General features: G+C 43.9%; 1 protein-coding gene across 3 annotated transcripts in view; it reads right to left on the reverse strand.

Annotated features, from left to right (window-relative positions):
• Positions 1–14,713, reverse strand: part of FAM135B (family with sequence similarity 135 member B) — a 354,745-nt gene that overhangs the window by 35,176 nt on the left and 304,856 nt on the right. For all 3 annotated transcript variants that reach the window (XM_026454551.1, XM_031935958.1, XM_023192766.2), the window contains exons 10-12: positions 12,232–12,387; positions 11,045–11,118; positions 1,829–1,983 (exon numbers count right to left, since the gene is read on the reverse strand). In XM_026454551.1, the coding sequence (XP_026310336.1) occupies positions 1,829–1,983; positions 11,045–11,118; positions 12,232–12,387 (385 nt within the window). The remainder of the gene's footprint in view (positions 1–1,828; positions 1,984–11,044; positions 11,119–12,231; positions 12,388–14,713) is intronic.

The raw sequence follows: 14,713 nt of genomic DNA on the forward strand, positions 1-14,713 counted from the left end.
GAGGCAGAGCATAGACTTTGGAATCAGAGTGAGTTGGCTTTGAACACTGGCTTTAATAAGCCTTGTGATCTTTAATAAATTATTATACTTAGTGCCTCAGATTCTCTCTGTGACATTGAGCTTGTGAGTTTGTTTACAGGATTAAAGAGATAAAGCATCTAAAACCTCCAGCATACAGCCTGATGTTTTTCTGATCCTTGAAGGGAGCACAGGACGATTTAGCTTGTTGGGTTTCCAGGAGCAGGGCCATGTGCGTCAGGACAAGAAACGAACCTTGACCTCTTGCCCAGGGCACTTCCCTCTTGACCTCTAAGTCCATTAACAAACTCTGTGTGACAGCAGCAAAACAGATTGCACTCCGGATACATATACAGAAACAATACACACAAACATGTGATCTTTTCTCCCTGAAATGAATCATTCATCTATTAAACCACATACAGTAAGTCCTCATTTAACATCATCAGTAGGTTGCTGGAAACATTGACCTATAACACAATTAAAGGGATGTGTAACAGAAGCAGTTTTACCATAGGCTAATTGATATAACCAAGAGTTAAGTTCCTATGGCATATTTCTGATCCCAAAACCATCATTAAACTTAAAGACCTAAAACACTTCTAATATTAAACCCTGAAGTAAATCTGAGCTATACAAATATTTAAGAACAATTAATGAAAACAAATAATGATTTGCCCAGTATTTGGTGACTCCATGAGTGACAGCAGTTGTAGTGGTGGTGGGTTAGATCAAAGAATAAATGTCTGCAAAGTGAAATTGTAAGGAGCACCTCCTGCCAACCTGTAGTTCACCATCAGTCAGAAATATGGTAACTGGCTGAGTTCTTCCATACTTTACCCTTTCCTGGTGGCTCAGGAAAACAAATCATTGAACAAGATACCATCCCATTGCAGGACTCAGCCCTGGGCAAGACACCATCCCATCTCAGGGTGCACTCACACATACCCACACTCACTCTGATCAGGATGATGTACACACACCAATTCGCCTAATGGGCACAGCTGTAGACTATGGGGGAAATCAAAATACCTGGAGAAAAATCACCCAGGCAGACAAGGTGATAATGTGCCAACTCCACACAGACAGTGGCCCAAGCGGCCAATGCCTTTATTTTTATTTTTACTTTTTGTTGGTGGGGGGGACGGAGTCTTGCTCTGTCACCCAGGCTGGAATGTAGTGGTGCGATCTCTGCTCACTGCAACCTCTGCCTCTTGGGTTCAAGCGATTCTCCTGCCTCAGCCTCCCAAGTAGCTTGGATTACAGGCGTCTGCCACCACACCTAGCTAATTTTTGTATTTTTAGTAGAGACGGGGTTTTGCCATTTTGGCCAGGCTGTTTGAACTCCTGACCTCAGTTGATCTGCCCACCTCGGCCTCCCAAAGTGCTGGGATTACAGGCACGAGCCACTGAGCCCAGTCTTTGGCCCAATGTCTTTAAAGTTCACCTGGAAATCATATTTATTTGAATGGCACATTTGAGATAAGAAAGAATCTTCATCTGACTTTCATGTCACTCTGGTGTGGGGATGGGCAGGCTGTGGTTCCTATTTTGCAGGTGAAAACGCACTACATATAATTCCGCTCCAGAAGCAGTCAGGGAGGAAGTGGTGCATTGTTATTTTGTTAGATCTATTTGCCCATTTCATAGAAACAAAGTCATTTCAAACCATTAGCTTGTTTCCTCTCTATGAACTGACACAATGGTTCATCAATTTGGTGTCACTTTCGCTGGGACATAAACAAACTGGGCCACTGTCAGAATCTCACTGGAAAGCCTTATTCCTGAGTCTTTCCAAAACAAGACAAACCTGTCGCAGGGCAGTCCACATATCTGTCCTCAAAGATCACCGGCAGGGTGTTCCAATCGCCGTCGATGTCCAGGCACTCTGCAGGCAGCGGAGGCATGCTGGTGAGGTACTCTGAGTTCCGGATGTCCAGGGATAGCTGGCTGTGCGTCTGTATCCTGGGGAGCACATGGCAGGGTAAGCACCCAGGGAAGAGTGAAAGGTTTCCAAACTGTTACCCCCTCTTCCTAATCCCAGGAAAATACTCAGTTCTCAGCCGACTCTGGCAATTGTCTGCCCATCATCCTTTTCTTCCACCCACCTACTCAGCCCCCAGAGCCATAGTCTGCTTTGTTTTGGAACTGACTGAGGTGCTGAAGTGAAAGGCCATGGATTATAGGATTAGCAGAAACACAAGGGCATTTATCATAGACCATTTTAGTGAAATATAATAAATACCACATTAGTGGAAAGCAAACTGAGTTTTTAAATGGCTAGAAATTTAGAAATTTTAAATTAGCAATTTGAAAAAATATAAATTACACATCTTTTACTCTTTTCTTACTTCTTAGACGACTTGGGATCTGGTCATATTTTGGCATATTGAATTAAAACCTATCTAAAATACCATTTTTATTGATTATTACATGGACAGTGGCATCCTGGATGAAGGTATACATTTCCCTAGATCAAGAGCCATATTTTTTGGTTTCCCCTGTAAGATGAAAAAAAATATGTCCCATATTCTTTCTTTCTGACATATATATCCTTCCACCAACAGGAATTCAATTCCAGAGTTTGGAATAATCACCATTCCTAAGTGTGTATTCCCTTCTCATCAAGTTTCTACAGAAGGGGGAGAGTGTATTTTACTCTATAAAGTAAAAAAGCATGAACATTTCATCATTATTTTCCATGCAAACTCTATCACTCTTCCCCCAAGGGAAGAAGGAGCCTTACAGAGTCTATGAGTTTGGGGAAGACTTGAGCTTGCAGAGCTAGTTTCCGTGTGTCTGTCTATCACTCCTGTGGAGCAGCTCGGCCTCTGGAAGCTCCCTTCTTACTCCCCAGCCTTGCAGACCAGCTGCTTGTAGAAGAGCTTCATAGCTGTGAAACCGCACAGACTCAAAGCAGCTTCTCAAACTCAGCGTTCTCAGGAACAGGTGCAATGAAGATAAATGTATGGACATATATAATATTTATGTATGTAGAGTTCATAGATTATACATATTGAATTGACATATGAAGTATGATTTCATATACGTATCTATTTACTATACATATTAAATATGTATATTTTGTTTCCTCCTCATTTTTAATTGGATGTTAACCCACCACAATAGAGAGGAAGGTTATTTTCTCTTCCTCAAAGCTCTGAAGGCTGCTACAACTTCATAACTCTGTGAATTCTCGGAATATTCAACTCCTTAAATGTTCTTCTCTGAATATGTAACTCTTTACGTATTCTTCTCAGCATATTTAACTCTTTAAATATTCTTATCTGAGTGTTTAAATGGAATTTTATCGCAGTTGATTCTGCACTTCTTACCACCCTCTGAATCTGGAATTTCTGGCCCAGTTTTGGTTTTATTAGAAAATATGTTGAATCCCAGCGGACTTAGGATGGCGTGCATGGGCTAGGAAGTATACCGAGAGGACTGCAGCTTGATTTTAGGTCGAACAAGCTAACAGTCATGAAAAAACAAGTGATTAACCAAATAATTAAAATATAGCAGGACAGGTGTGGGAGAGTCAGGTCTAAGTTACGTTATGCAGGCTGTGATCTAGGGAAACGCAGCTTCTTGAGCATAGGGCTTTCGAGAATGTGACCAAGTACCTAAAACAAGGCCTAGCAAGTGTTAAAAAGCTGACTGAACATGCTAAAGGGTACACAGAAATCAGTGCCTATCTCTGATTGCAGGAATCTGAGGAGTCTGGTTCTAGGCTGAAATCCTGTGCATGACCTCTCAAGCCCAACCATAGGCAACTGCAAGGTTTTGCTAAGCAGGCCTCACAGGAGAAGCTTCCCCACCATCCTTAAACTTGACGCACAGCCAGTGCAATGTGGCCGTCTGGAGGAAGTTGCAGAATAGCTGTGTCATGCTAGATGTAACTATGACACTGTTACTATCTTTTTTTTTTTTTTTTTTTTTATGAGACAGAGTTTTGCTCTTGTTGCCCAGGCTGGAGTGCAATGGCACAATCCTGGCTCACTGCAACCTCCACCTCCCGGGTTCAAGAGATTCTCCTGCCTTAGGCTCCCAAGTAGCTAAGATTACAGGCAGGAACCACCATGCCTGGTTAATTTTGCATTTTTAGTTTCTCCATGTCGGTCAGGCTGGTCTCGAACCCCCGACCTCAGGTGATCCACCTGCCTCGGCCTCCCAAAGTACTGGGATTACAGGCATGAGCCACCGCACCCGGCCCACTATCTTTATTTGAAGATTAAATATGTTTTAAGAAATGCGAATGGGTGCCAAGTTGACAAGGGATGGATTCATGTTGGTTGATTTTGGATGTCACCTTGATTGGATTATGTGATCCCCATATAGCTGGTAAAGCACTATACATTGTCAAACATTGCATGGATTATTCTCATTGCTTCTGCTGAAAGGGAAACCTAGGTGGTTTAGCGTGGATTAGAATGACTGGGATGCCCCAGGAATGTCTGTGAGGGTGTCTCCAGAGGAGACTGGCGTGCAAATTGTGGGACTGAGTGGGGAAGATCTACCCTTAATGTGGATGGCACCATCCAATTAGCTGGGTCCTGGATGGAACAAAAAGCAGAGGAAAGGCAAATTCATCTCTCACTCTCCCTTGGGTCTGGAATGCTCTTCCCCTGCCCTTAGATGTCAGAACTCCAGGTTCTCTAGGTCTTGGACTCTGGGACTCTCAACAGCACTCTCTGCACCCCATGTGCTCCCAGGCTTTGGCCACCATCAGCTTCCTTGGTTCTGAGGAATTCTAACCTGGCTTGAGCTCCCAGCTGCCTTGGTCCTCCAGCTTATAGAAGGCCCATTGCGGGACTTCTTGGTCTCCGCAATAAAGTGAGCCAATTGTCCTAATATATTTCTTGTCATCTCTCTCTCTCCATGTATATCCTATGGGTTCTGTCTCTCTGGAGAACACTGAGGAAAACAGATCCTGGTAACAGAAATTACCAGGTGCTAATTGACTGAAGCAAGCTGGGGGAGAAGTGTTCCAGGCAGGGATGCTCTCCTCCATGGCAAAGATCACAGTTAGGAAACACCACAATCCACCCCACTCAGCCCAACCAAAGGCAGTTGTGATGTCCACTCCCCCTGCTGTGTGTTTTTACAATGCCTATCACCTTCGTTCATGCTGCATAACTGACTGATTCATAATGCTTGTTGTTTAGCACCTGTCTTCCAACACATGCTGTTTTGCTCACTGATGTATATCCCAAGTGCCTTAGACAATGCCTCCCGTACAGCGAACAGCATTTTGACTATACTTGTTAAATCAATAAAATGAATCAACACGGCTTATGCAGGGAACGAGGGAGCTCTGCAAGAGTGGTTCCGACGGCTGGCGCTGCAGCAGGAAGATCCTGAGCACCTTTTTTGAGTCTGGACCCTACGTGGGCAATGAGGAAGCAGTGAAGACCCATAGGCCAAGAAGGACCACAGCCTCATCTGTGTTTCAGAATGATCATTCTGACCAGGCAGGGAGTCTGTGAGTCAGTGGGTGTCCTCACATGTGTGGTGTATGCAGGCGTGTGGTTATGGGTGTGGCACGTGTGCATGTATGTTTTCCTGAGTGTATGCATGTGCGCATGTGTTTACATGGACACATCTATGTTTATAGAGGCGGAGGTGTGCATGTGTGTGCATATGAGTGTAGCTGGGTGTATGCATGGGTGCATATGTGGCAATGTTATTGCTGCATGCACGCATGCCTGTCCACGTGTATGTGTTTTATGGGGTTCTGTGGAGAATAAAGAGGGATAGGCTAAGAAAGGTCAATTAAAAGGCAACACTATTTGAACAATAATTAAAGGGAAAAACTACTTTCTTTCTGAGTTAAGCAAACTACAGGGAGAACGTGGAGTTGGAGTTGGAGTTGAGTTTATTATTAGCAAAACTGGGAGTGAATCTTAATTTCTGACTCTCCAAGGCTCTGATTGACCCCCACCCTGCCATCACTGTAACTCCTCCACCCTCCTCTTCACACACTGCCCTCCGGCCCCACTGACGTTCTCCTAGATCTTTGGTACAGCGTTCAGCCTGCGTCTGGCCTCAGGGCCTTTGCACTGGCTGTTACCTCCGCCTGTAATGCACTGTCCTCCTGGGCTCCTTCCCACCCTCAGACCTTAGTGTAAATGTCACCTTCTCTGAACTGTTCTCCTTTAACACGCTACTTTAGACAGCCACTGGTCCTATTAGGTCAAATCAGGAACTTTCTATTACCCGGTTCTTTAGCCCCATCTTAAATTTTCTTGCTTATTTGCAAATTTATGTATTGTCTTCTCTGTCCAGTGAGGGCAGAGACCTTGTCTACTTTGGTTGCTTTTTAATTCACCGTATGGAAAGTCCCCAGATCAGTTCCTGGATATAAAGGATGATGAATAATTATGCAGAGGGAGGGAGGAAGGGAAGGAGAAAGGGAGTTGAGTAAATAAATACATTAGCAACTAACAGTAGCATTAATTAAATAAGAAATCCTCATTCCTTATCATCAAGACGATCCAAACAGGAATCTGAACTCTGCCTTTGCCTTTTCAAGCTGTCACCTCCAATTCCACTCCCTACGTACTCCTCCCCCGCCCCACCCATGGCAAAAGCCACGGAAGTGGAGAGAGACTAGCCTGGAATGCACCCTGCACAGGTCAGCCTGGCACACCTGTGTCTGAGCGTGCCTGCTCCATTCATGGCCCCTGTTCAGCACATGGTCACCTCCTTATCTATCTAAACGACACTCTGAGGGAACAGGGTTTGCTTGGAAGCCAGTTGTTTGCACAGTAGGCAGAGACACTCCCATTCTGAGCATTCAGGCAGAATCTTTGGATTTTAGTTGGGCTATTGTGTACGGCACGTAGGGAAAGAGTCTCCTGAAACATACAGGACCTGCTTCAGCTTTTTTTTTTGTTTCAACATCAGGTTTACCTGAGTCCGGACTTATGCTGTCACACAGGAATCCTGACTCCAGGAATACAGAGCGAACGCATAAGGACACTTCTGTTTTAGAGATTCACAAATCTGCATTTCACTTTATTCCTCCTCATTTGTTCTTTAGGATGATGGCTCAACAGTGCACAGAGAAGCCAAAGCAAGCAGGTTACGAGTGTGGTCACTGGGCTCCAACACATCCTGTTTGTGTCACTTGCTGGCTGTGTGGTCTAAGGTAAGTTACTTAACCTCTCTGAGCCCAGGTTTCCCCAGTTTCTTCTTCTTTAAAGTGGGGAGAATAATAGTACTCTATTCACATGAACTCTAATTATAGAGTTCATGTGAATATTAAACGAGCCAAAGCATGTGAAGCACTCATTTCTGATCAGAGTAGTTTCAATAGACTAAGCACCATGAATAAATGTCTATTTATTCGCACCAAGTAAAATGCCTATGTGGTCAACCCTATGAACATAGCATCTCTTAGAATGAATTCCTTTTCAAAAGTTAAAACTTACAATTATGTAAAAGAAAGAGTGATATCTCATTACTATTGTTATGAAAATGAATACATCAGTATAGGTTCCATCACCACTTCCACATTCATTCCTCAGCAAACTTTCACCCAACACCTCCTTGCTGTGTGAAAAGCACTAGCTAGACATTGGTAAAACAGAGAAGAGGAACAAGAAAACACACTCTTGCTACTGGTCAATTCTAGATGATTTGTTAACACTTTTTATTACAACCCATGGCAAAAGATGGTCTTCATTTCCATGGCAACCCAGTGCTATCACATACTCCCAGAAACACACACTGAAGGAAAAGTTTCAGCAAACACTCCTTCCTCATATCATCTATTCCGCCTTGCCTTGCCCTGTCCTTTCCTACTCCCTCTTATCCTATCCTATTTCATTTAAGAAGCACTGTTCCAAACACACTAAGTTGATTTCACTGTCCATTAAATGATTGTGACCCATCGTTTGAGAAACACAATTTAATCTGAGCTTGAACAAGATGGGTCTTGACAGCTGAGTTTCACCTGTGCCATCTACATTGCCCCATGTCCATCCTGATTTGGGAGTCCGCTACTGCCTTGTGTAAGCAGCATGACCTCCCTGGGGCAACTAACTCTCTCCAGCTCTGACCTGCAGGTGTGCAGAGCCACAATCACGCACAGGTGCCAGCCCTACATAGCCCCTCTTCACTATCTCACGGTAAGCCTCACTTCTCTTCATAGCACTTTGTACATTTTCTCTAGCAATCTTCTCAGTCTGAAATAAAATTCTCCCTCTGTTTCACAGCTCTTCTTATTCTTGATGACCTGGCAAAAAGTTTACTTTCTCCTGAGTAGTATCCCACTTATCTTAGTCTGTGATTTATGTTTTCTGTTAATGTCTACTATTCCCTGAATGCTTACAACATTCTCTATTCTCTAACGTCACTCAGAGGATAAGTATTTCAATCTCCTGGGGATTTGGAGAGCTCCATCTCTCACCTGATTCAGATCTCCACTCAACCATCACCTTCTCCAGCAGACCTTCTGTGACAATTCATGAACTAGGACTCTGTTCCTCCTCACAGCGATGCATGTTTCCCCATAGCACTTACTACCACTTAGCATATCATATCTATGTACTTGTAGGCCTTCCATCACCAAAACATAAGCTCAATGGGATATTGGATTTGTCTGTTATATTTGCTGTTGGATATCCAGCGCTCAAAATAGTGAAGAGCTAACATAGTCAACAGTGAATACATTAGTTATTGAATGAAGGACTCTTCCCTTTACATCTAAAAAAATTAAATATAAGAGATTCAGTACCTAGTTTGATGTCACAAGCATTATAAGTTACAGAATCAACATTTCAAATCATGTATATAAGATTTGAAATGCCAAGGCCCACACTCATTTGCTGGTAAAGGAAAAACAAAAGCATTAACCATAATGTTCATAGTACACGATCCAAAGTCTTTTCCTGGCCAACAAGGCCCCACATGGACTGGTCCCTCCTGTCCTCTGGCCTTCCGTCCCTCCCCTCTCCTACTTTCTCACTGTATTCTGGCTACACTTGCCTTCTTGCTGATCTTTAAACATGTTATGTTCCCATATCAGAATCTTTATGACAACAATTCTGTCTGCCTAAACAATATTCTCGTATGTCATGGCATGGCTTGCTGTAACCCCAGACACTGTTCAAATGTCACATCTTCAAAAAGACCTTTTCTTATCACATTGGCTAAAATAGACTTTCTCTTCTACTCAGTGTTGCATTGGGACCCATTGACGCTGGTTTGCAAGAGCTGACTGTGCACATCTCTTCCCAATTCCATATTCAGAGATAGCACATTGGTAGCTTGAAAGCGACCCTTGTGAAAACATTTGCACAGGAGAAATCAGCAAACACTACAAAAGGCAGTTCGTCCTTTGTCTATTTTTGCTCTTCTGAAAGCTGGTGGTTAAACATTTATGAGATTGCTAGGCATACCCCATTTCTCTTCATTTTCTATGTTCTTATCTTGCTTTTTTTCTTCCACTTGTCAAAACTTGAAATTACATAATTTATGTCTTGCCTGTTTCCTGAATAGGATGACTGACCCATGTATACAGCACCTTTACTATATTACTATTGTATTTCCACTTCTCCATGGACAATACACATTTGCTTACTTCATCAGTCACCGTCTAACCCTCTCTGAGGAGAGTATGTGGCTAGCTCCATGTGTTCCATATGCATGGCCATGCCTGTTACGTCCTCACAATTGCTATCTTACCCACAGTGTGGATAAGGAAGCTGAGACTGGATGGGGGTGAGAAAAAAACAAGAAGGACAGAAACATAACTCTCTCAAGGACCAATTGCTAATAAATGCAGGAACTGGGTCTTGAACCCATGTAATCTGAGTACTGGATCATCTGCAGTTTGTACTGGTGGTCAGTGTTCCAAAGCTCTTCTGGGAGAGCAGCTGTCTCTGAGTCTGTCTCCTGTGTCTGTGCTCACACTCCTTGAGAATGCAACCATGGCTCCACAACCTAAGGCTTCCCTATTGTTGCGGTAACTCTGGAAAGAAGATTTCCTGCAGGGATCTTGATATGCAATCCTTTTCTCAGTGACCCTCACAGTTCTGTTTATATTTGTCAGATTAGCTCTTCTCTGATTTTAATTCTAGAAAATATATTCTCCCAGTTCTAGCCGGCCACTGGGATACAAGAATTAATGAGTGAGTGAACGACAGCAGAAATTCCTAGACTTGTCATTTCAACACGCAGCTGTGCTTTCCTTGGTGCCACCCCCTTACTTGCAGAATCCATGAGACAAGCCGTGAATGTCACTGTACTTTCCAAAGAGAATGAACTGTGGGGAGGAAAATAGGATTCCAATGAGAAAGGTGAAAAGGTCTCCACGTCCGTCTTGAGTGATGGATGGGTCTCACGTGTTTCTCCTTCTATTTTTGCTGTGGCATCTCAAACAGCTTTCCCTCCACATTGAATTCTTGAGGTGAACGTATCATTTGGAAGCAAAAAGAAACCCTTGGATCGTGGACCAGAGGACAAAACCTATTAGAGGATTCTCTGCTCCCACTCCCCCGGGAATCTATGAGACAGTGACCTCATCCTCCATCAACCCCCTCACTTCCTTGAATACTTTTCAGTTTTTTTCTAGAAGAAGGCAAACTTAGAAATTCATCAGCCCTCCTAAGTACGTAGTTCAGACTTAATTCTTATGCTAAATGCATTTCATAGCTACCACAGAGTCTCAGGCGCATTCTGTGTTTTTTTCTGACATAGTTTGCGGCCATACCACCTGCTTCTAATTCATTTTGCAGAGGACTCAGCACAGATGTCTTCAGGGATCTAGGGTGCCTTGATTCTGTCTATAAAACCATGACACTCCATGAAAGAAAATTTTGGCTGGTGACCTTCTCTGCCACCTGCCAGCTCCCCACTCTGCAATCTGACTCTTTTGCCTGCAGAGGAAATGCAGACAGAAAGTGCAGAGGTGGGCACACTTCTCTCCTTCACATCCAGTGAGGAAGTGAAGAGTAACTTTGAACTGCATGTCTTGGGTGGCTGCTTTTAGGGGTGAAGCGGGCATGCAATGGATACTTACAGATTCTCCTGAAACGTCAGGACTGCAAGCTTTTGGTGCTCCATGTAAAAGAAGGCCTCAGAAAACCTTCGGACCTGCAGAATAAAACAACGTAAACAGTTCAATTCTTTAGGTGGGTATTACCAGCACTTTCTTTTTTTTTAATTGAGGCTCAAAGAGATGAATGGCATTTCCTAATAGGAGGAGAGCCGTGCCCATGACCTGAAGGTCCTGAAACAACAGTCTTCACATTCCTCCAATCTGATCTCTCTCCTTCATAGCTCTTCGCCCACACTTGGTCTATGAACACAGGTGAATGCAGTGTATGAATCTGTCCTTGCATTGTTTTTGCTGTTAATTTTAACTTGAGGTCTTATTTGTTCTATAGAATATAAGACCTCTGTGAACAGGGTGCATAAATAAATGGAGATGAAACAGACTTCCCAAACCCAGTCATGTATGTTCTCTGAACATCTTGTGGACTCTGATCTTCATATGTTTTGTCACCTTGTTCTCACGAGATGTTGGTCTAAATACCAACATATTTAGTTATACATCAACACCTACCCATATGCACCTAAGCTGGTGGCAGAGAAATACACAGAGAGCAATGTCTTACATTAAAAAGCGCTTTTTGAGCTGGGTGCAGTGGCTCGTGCCTGTAATCCCAGCACTTCAGGAGGCCGAGGTGGGCAGATTGCCTGAGGTCAGGAGTTCGAGACCAGTCTAGCCAACATGGCTAAACCCCGTCTCTACTAAAAATACAAAAAAGTTAGCCGGGCGTGGTGGCGTGAACCTGTAATCTCAGCTACCCGGGAGGCTGAGGCAGGGGAATTGCTTGAACCAGGGAGGTGGAGGTTGTAGTGAGCCGAGATCACACCACTGCACTCCAGCCTGCGTGACAGCACAAGACTCCGTCTCAAAAAAAAAAAAAAAAAAAGTACTTTTTCCAAAATACTTCTAATATTTCTTGTGATAGGCTCTGACATCCTCTGAGATTGCCAAGACAAGTATTCTATGAATGACACAGCAAAGGCCTGAGAGGCTAAGCATGTTCACAACGCCAGCCTGCACGATCACGGTAGAGACAGCAAAGCACGAACGAAGACCTAGAGGCCAATCCCAATGCCTGATCTAATTCTCATAAAGGTTCCTCCAAAGAAATCAAATGCATGTGATGAGAGAATGCACAGCGGTTGGCCACTCACCCTCAGGGTGTGGTGTTCCTGGGTGAGATAAGTGGTCACTTGGGAGTGCAGAGTGACCGTGTCCAGGAACTGGGTCCACAGAGCCATCATGTGGGATGTGAGCCAGGCCAGATCCTTGCTTATCTGCTCAGCGATCTTCTCTGGATTGTTCAACATCTGGAGAGGCAAAACAGGTGGTAGTCAAGGCTCCTGACCCCATGAAGTCAGGAGCAGTCTTCTTCCTGAAGTCTTTACTGACTTTTCTGTTTTCAATAAATCACTCTCCTTTCTCTATACATCTGTAGTCTTATATTACACCTCATAATACTACAGGATCATGTTATCACGTTTGATCTGGAAGCTAAAACAGCAATGGCAACAATAAATTTTTGAGGTAGTTCCTGTCTATAGAAAAACATCCAAAGCCCTTAGTCTGGCAGGCAAGATTGTCCACTACCTAGTCCCAGTACATCTTTTCCATTTCATTTTGCTTTCATGTATGTTCTGAGTACAGCTTACTCTTAGATTCCTATAAACATCTTGCAACTTTAATATTTTCTGTCTCTCTTCATTTATCCTGGATATCCCCTTTCAACTTTTCTATCAAATCGTCTAATCCCATCACCACAAAGCTCAATTCATCCTACTTTTCAATGCCCAGAGCCAGCAACACTTGCTTTATGACATCTTCACAATTGCCATCAGCTGGAAAGCTTTTACTCACATTCTCCCCAAACTCCTCAAGGTACCCCAGATCCACATACTGGACTCTACTCTGTATCCCATCAAATTTTGGATGCAGTACTTCACAGCAGTTATAACTTCCAATCGTCACTATCTCCTATGTGGAACATTGAACACTCGGCATTTGATGGTGCTCCCCATCTAATCCAGAGGATACTAGCTACCCTTTGGTAGAGTCACTGTGGCCATCCAATTACAGAAAGTGAAATGAGAGTCAGTAAAAGAATGCCCACCCTCACACAGAGCAGGGATTCAATAGAAGGGATTTATTACTATGAAGCCACATCACCACGTCACCTTCACATAGTAAGTGTTTAAAACACCCCCTGAGAGAAGAGAGCATCTCTATAATCTCACAGCAGCTGAGGACTGAGGCAATTCATGCACGGTCAATGCTCCACAGCTTTTCTCCACCATCCTCCTCACATTACTCCACATTTGTTTTTGTTTTTCTTTTAGTGGCAGGGTCTCGCTCTGTCACCCAGGCTGGAGTGCAGTGGTGTGATCATGGCTCACTGCAGCCTCAAATTCCTGGGCTCTGGCAATCCTCCCATCTCAGCCTCTGGCTGGGACTACAGGTGCATGCCACTGCACGCAGACAACCGTTTGTAGAGACGGGGTCTCACTATGTTGCCCAGGCTGCTCGAACTCCTGGGCTCAAGTGATCCACCTGCCTCAGAGTGTTGGGATTATAGGCATGAGCCATCACACCTGGCTTTACTCCACATTTCTTATGGGGGATTCCTGGTTACATTAACTAAAACTTAGAGGAGTTAGACTAGAAAGGGCCTAGAGGCTTTGGGAGAAGACCCTTTGGAGAGAAACTCTTTAGATAGCTGCAGTTTAGAACCAGGAGAACCATGTTTTGGGGGAGTAACTTGAATTCTGGAGAGGTGAGAAGAGAGGTCACACCTCTGAGAATGGCAGGGAGCCAGTTGCCAAGGTCTGTCACTGACCTCTAAGCTTTATCACTTATTCAAGCCTTTAATCCCAGGCATATGTTTAGAATAAGAGAGAACTCAGAGATGAACAAGAGAGGGTCTCTGTCTGTAGGGAGCCTTGTTCAGTGGTGGAAACAGGAACGTGAGTTAACAATGAAAAGTGCCGTGGAGCTCTCTACCATGCGCAATAGACCAGGGACACGCAGCCACAGCCACTTCCAATCCCATTCCTTTCCCTTCGTTGCCCCGTGCCTCAGTTTCCCCATCTGTAAAGTGAGTATGTAAAGCAAATTACTGCTTTTGGATGTAACAACATATGAGGAGATCTAAGTCTAATGCTTCGCTTGAAATGCTGAAAGTTTCTTCAGCTGTTTTTAGACCGAAGACTGGTGCTAGATGGAGACTGATTGGGTAAAGTGAAGCATCCAAGAGTATGAAAAAGAGGGAAGGAGGAGTTTGGCATACAGTAAGCTTCTCTAAATGTTGCATATTTCGGCTTTATCATGAATGACTTGCTTCCAGATATGGAACATCATTTAGCCACAGCATCATCTCTGAGCTACTTCTTCCAAAAGGTAAGATAAGTCCGTGATGATGACACAAGCTACGAAACCCCAAAATGAGGGAATGGCCTGCATTTTCTTCTGATGGAAGCTTTATTTCCAGCATTGGCTCCGGGGCAGGCAGGGGTCAAACAGGGAATGGCCACTCTTGGCCCATTCTCATACATCATGGTCAAAAGTGTGAAGTAAAAATTAGGGCCAGGCACGGTGGCTCACACCTGTAATCCCAGCACTTTGGGAGGCTGAGGTGGACAG

The sequence above is a fragment of the Piliocolobus tephrosceles genome, chromosome 7 (assembly GCF_002776525.5).
Source record: "Piliocolobus tephrosceles isolate RC106 chromosome 7, ASM277652v3, whole genome shotgun sequence".
Lineage (NCBI taxonomy): Eukaryota > Metazoa > Chordata > Mammalia > Primates > Cercopithecidae > Piliocolobus > Piliocolobus tephrosceles.